Raw genomic sequence first — 5,299 nt, 5'->3', positions numbered from 1 at the left:
CCCCCCTCTCTCTCTCTCTCTCTCTCTTTATCTAGCTATCTATCCATCCATCAGTCAGTCTGTCTGTCTACCTCGCGCGGTCATCTGCGCGCGCACAATTCGCACAAGGCGTCCTCAACGTTTGCAGCGTCTCGCGAATTTTCGCGCGACTCGACTGCACGCTGAATAAGAAAGGGGGAGGAAATTGGGGATGGAGATTGGGGATCTAGACTCGGAATAATTATATACGAACTTACTATAATAATGTCAAGGTTGTTGGTGAGATGATCCGGCAGAACGCGTTTGCTCACTTCCTCTTCCGGCATGCCGTCGAACCTGTCATGCTTCTTCCTCTCTTTGTACGTCTTGGCGCGCTTCTTGGCCTCCGCGAGCTCCGCTCTGGAAGAAAGAGCCATAGAGACGACCGTGATAATACGATGCTGGATTCCGTCTTTATGCCACGTCATTCGATTCAGCGGAACGCGCGACTGCAGTATAATAAAACACGACTATTTCTCTTTCTCTCCCTCCCTCGATCGGCAGGGGGGGACACGCAGCGCGCGACTTTCCACGTTCGCTTTTTATCAAGAGCCACGATGAATTCGCGCGCGGCGTGTCTCTGACACGCTCGCATCTCGACACTCGTGACACAATGTTGCACGTTTTGTGTCGGGCAGGAAGTCTCGCGAGTCGCCGCGACGAATAATGCCGGCGAATAAATAAGCTCGAGTCGCGCAGATGAAACGCCGGCTGTAAGCGCGATTTTCGATTCTTGCATCGCCGGAGTGGAGAGAAAGGCACGAGCGATGAGACACGGAGACGTGTTAAAAAGCGAGCGACCTCTAGACGAACCGCGCAGAGATTCTCACGCGAATCATTTGATCGCGAATCGCGCGACGAATCGCACAAATTCCCATCCCTTTCGGTCGTCATCGCGCAACACTCAACGTATCCGCGGGATGGCAGACCCGATCATGTTACGTTCCTAATATGCGGAACTATTTTTAAGTTTTCGACCGGCGGCCACACAAAAATAAGCGTAACTGAAGATCCCATCGGATCAACAACATGGTACCCGGTCAGAGACGGACATTGTTAGCAGCGGATATTTTTAACCATAGCTGCATGCAAATATATAACTAACTCCGGTTATATCGAGTCGCGGGCTCCGTGGACCACAATCTTTTTCAGCTTCGTTTCCCTCTTACGGGGGGATCATTTTAGCGTGTTTTTAATAATAATGCTCCAACGAACGGATTTGAAACTTCAAAGACCTCTCCTCTCCTCTTTTCTTCCCCGCGAAGCGCTTTGCATACGTAAGAAAAAGTTGATTCGAAAGCGAAAGAATCTCCACGTGACGTTGGATCGACTCTTCGTGCGCGTGTATGTACACCTGATACCCGACGACGAGCTTGAAGTTCCTTTCAGTGCGAGAATTGTAACACTCTCGATAGCTTGCTCCCAAAATCATACGTATAAATAGACGCTCGCTTCGCAGAAGTCTGCCACCATTGCACCTTCTTGTGCAAACACACATTCGTTTGCGAAACGATTTCAACTATCTTTTTTGTTTTCTCCGATCAAGTCAGTAGGGCGTCGAGTGATCACGACTGCGTGTTACCAATTTGATTACTCGTAACTGATAGAAACCAGAGTGACAACGTTCGACGTCACAACTACAACGGAGGATTAAAAAAAAACACGAGTATCTGTATTATATTTGTATCTGTCAAATTAGTGCGTAATAAAAGGCCATCACACTTACATCGCGGTGCTGTCACTTTGGCTTCTGTCATGATCGATTATTGCGCACGCACGTTAGAAGTGGCACGTCTGAATTCGGACAACTTGAAGCGTTGAAAGACGATCAAGACTGCAGATCGTTCGGCAACAATCGACTACGTCGAATTTTTCATAGAACAAGAACCGAAGAAAAATTGCTCACGCGATGTATGATCTTGGGAAAGCCATGTTGAACACGTCGCGGTGCGCCCGACAGAATTATGGTGAGGTGAGGTTCGCGGCCCCACTTATGCGATCGGTTCTCGCGTGAACCTCCCACTGCCACGTGAGGTTCGCCTCCGTTTATACACGCCGTCGTCGTTCGCATAATCGAGGCCACTACGCGCGTTCGTTAAACGAAACGACGTTCCCGTAATCGCGATTCCAGCGCGCTGGCTGCTGCCGCATTAAAGAAGGCAGAGAGCCAGCGCGCCGGGCGCGCTCTAACGACGCCCCAGTAATTGATTATATATGCGACTCTTACTCCTCGGGGGTGAGTATCATCTCCGACTTTTTTTTGCGGCCACGCTTCTTCGGCTGATGCGCCAGCTGGGGATTGACGGCGCCGTTCATCACGAGATTCATCTGATGATGTTGCGGCCCGGGCAGCGCCCCGGGCGGCGTCGACGTGGGTGTACCCAGCCCAGGTTGGGCACCGCCCGGACACGTCATGTTCTCGGGATTGCCGCCTGGACTGCTTGCCGACCTCATGCCGCCCATCGACATTTCCTCGTCCACGAACGAGTACGGGTCCACCGGCGTCTCGCATTTTATCGCGACCTGGAAAAGAACAGCGGACAAACGCCCGCGTCGGTCAGCGTGCCTGATGCTCTCGGGGCGCCGTCGTGCCCGCCGGAATTAATGCGGGAGTTTTGCAACTTTTGCGCATCGCAAATGGCAGGGACGGAGGGACGACGGGAACGCGCGCCGCTCTCTTACGGCGGCGTCGCGCAATGGCGAATTGCGGAAAACTGTGAGAGCTAGGGAAAGCCGTTTGACCGTTGCGACGAATCGCGCGGGTCCTTCGAGCGTTTCCATGCAATGTCGACGCGCGCGTCTCGCCGGCGGGACGACGATAATAAGGGATAAATTTTCGCTACGAGGCGGGAAGATGTGTCTCTCTCTTACGTGCTTCACTTGGAAAAGACTTTATTTGCGAAACGAAGTTTTCAGAATTCAATAATGCAGACTCTCTCTCTTTCTCTGCCTCTTCTTCACTTTCTCTTTCTCTCTCTTTCTCCGGCTTTTCGAAAGGCAACGAGCCTTTTGTGCGCAAGAACACGCACTGCGTACTAATTAACTATCCATGTGCACTCTTTATGTATTCCATGAGGCTCGGAATCTTTTTTATGGCCGTCAGAAAGACTCCTCTGTACGAAGAAAAACGTCAGATCTCTCTCTCTCTCTCTTTCTCTCTCTCTCTCTCTCTCTCTCTCTCTCTCTCTCTCTCTCTCTCTTGGAGGGAAAATTATACCAGAATTCAAGCATAGCGTACAAACATCATTTTTACCTTGATATCGCAGATAATATTCGTGCCGATCAGCACAGACCTGGTCGCGTTGTCGCCCGAAACGAAAGAGAGAGAAAGAGAGAGAGGCTTGATCAGATTTACAATGAAATGATACATGTCACACGCGCGCGGCTTCGCGTGAAAATGTCTCGCGTCAAAATCCCCAACGGGTCGCGATGCCTTTATTGTAACATTAGGGACAGGCGTATTACCGTATTTACTGACCGAATTTTCTCGCGTTTCCCCCCGAATAATACGCACGACGGCACGAAGAACGACGAAGAGGAACGGTCCCGGACGCGCACCGCGCCGAATCACCCCGTGTGTATATACGTGTGTGTGTGTGTGTGTGTGATATCCGGGGAATCGCGATGACGGGCCCGAACTGTGTTCGCAGCCTAATTTAATTCCACCGCGGGAATTATTATACCGGCGAAAATTTTTCGTCGCACGCCGCGGAGAGCAGCAGCAGCCGTCGCCGCTGCGCTTCCAGAAAAATGAATTTTCCCGTCGCTCGCGCGCGACATGTGAGGGAAAAAGAGGGAAGAAGCGGCAGAGGGAGACAGAGAATCCGATGTGAAGCATGTACGGATCGCGGACACGTACAGTGGTGATCATAAAACGTGTATATAGCCCCGGCCAGGCGTCTGCGCATGTATATGTGTCTCGATGCCTTGAGGGAAATATATAATAGCGCAATTGCCGCGTGGACCGAAAATACGCTACCGCGCAGCGTATCAACCGTTCGCGGTTGTAAAATGTTCGGTCCCTTTTTTTCTTTCTCTTTTCTTTTTCTCCCGCTCTCGCTCTCTTTCGTATCGCGCGGCCGTCGGTGTTCGCGTTTCTTTCCTCCCGCTGCACCTTTCCTGTCGTTCCCTTACTTTCTTTTTCGCGTCAGACAAAATCGACCGAGTATTGGGGAGAGGGGGGGACTTCGCGCTCACCTCGGCGGTCCTGCTCGCGCCTGCGCACGCGGAAAACCCCGGTTAAACTTCGGTTAACTTTGATTAATGTTTATGCAAACGGCACGCAATGTTGATTTATGAGACGCGCCGCGCGCGTGTTTTGTCGCGTGAGCTAATTGCTTTGGACGAACGGTGACGCGCGTCCGCAAGGGTCGGGTATGTCTGACGGGAAGGGAGAGGGGGGGGGACGCGCCAAATTGAGCGAGCACGAAGGCGCGCGACGTCAGGGGTGTCATGCGAAGGATGTCGAATTATTCGCAGGCTTCTCCTCCGCGTCGGGACGAGTCACCGCGACAGTATTAACGAGCCGGTATTAGATGATCATGACGCGACCGCGCGACGATCTGACTGACGTCTCGCGCCCCTCGTCTCCTCCTCCCTCGACGTTGGCGCCCCGAAAAATCCGATATCGCGAACCAAAATAAAGGTTCGGAACGCGCTGTGTCGCCCGATGTGAGCTCGGGAATTATTCAACGCGTAATTATATCCCGAAAGCTGTCAATAACGCGATAATTCAGCACGCCGTCACACGCGCGTTATATTCGGCGCTTTTAATCTCGAATAACGAGTCCGTGACTGTTCACACGTTCGCTCGTTCGTCTTAGTTCACACGCGCGGGGAGAATTTTATGGTAAAAGTTACCGCGGGATTTTGCAACCGACGAATATGATCGACACTCTGCGGTAATTGACTATCCTCTTTTATCAAGCATCCTTATATTTTAGAGACTGAACTGTGCTATTAAAAAATTTGCTGTGTTTCTTGCGAAATCTGCTATGTTTCACGGTAAAAACCTTAGCTTTTCATGAGAGCAAGTGTTTATACCATTTAAATAGAAGTATTTAGATTCAAAAGTCAATGTGTTATCAGTGCCCAATGAATAAATATTTTCTATTTTTTACATATTCTTTCTTTTACAGTGTAGAAACAGTAAAATTGAAAGAAATTTATATGAAAGAAAAAGCAAAGTATAATATTTCCTCCGTGTACACGGAACGTCCCGCAAAGAGAGAGAGAGAGAGAGAGAGAGAGAGAGAGAGAGAGAGAGAGAGAGAGAGAGAGA

The 5,299-nt window shown here is 50.6% G+C and overlaps 2 protein-coding genes across 6 annotated transcripts in view; one reads left to right on the top strand and one right to left on the bottom strand.

The window, feature by feature from the left end:
* Positions 1–5,299, top strand: part of LOC116848778 — a 172,969-nt gene that overhangs the window by 36,528 nt on the left and 131,142 nt on the right. The gene's annotated exons all lie outside the window — the stretch shown is intronic.
* LOC116848781 overlaps positions 1–5,299 on the bottom strand; it is a 156,516-nt gene that overhangs the window by 45,162 nt on the left and 106,055 nt on the right. For all 3 annotated transcript variants that reach the window (XM_032825252.1, XM_032825254.1, XM_032825253.1), the window contains exons 4-5: positions 2,246–2,541; positions 237–378 (exon numbers count right to left, since the gene is read on the bottom strand). In XM_032825252.1, coding sequence (XP_032681143.1) covers positions 237–378; positions 2,246–2,541 — 438 coding nt within the window. The remainder of the gene's footprint in view (positions 1–236; positions 379–2,245; positions 2,542–5,299) is intronic.

This window comes from Odontomachus brunneus, unplaced genomic scaffold (assembly GCF_010583005.1).
Source record: "Odontomachus brunneus isolate Ranch 3 - 2012 unplaced genomic scaffold, Obru_v1 Obru_scaffold_100, whole genome shotgun sequence".
Taxonomy (NCBI): domain Eukaryota; kingdom Metazoa; phylum Arthropoda; class Insecta; order Hymenoptera; family Formicidae; genus Odontomachus; species Odontomachus brunneus.
Note: the sequence above shows the minus strand (reverse complement) of the source record. Positions and strands in the feature narration are given on the sequence as shown.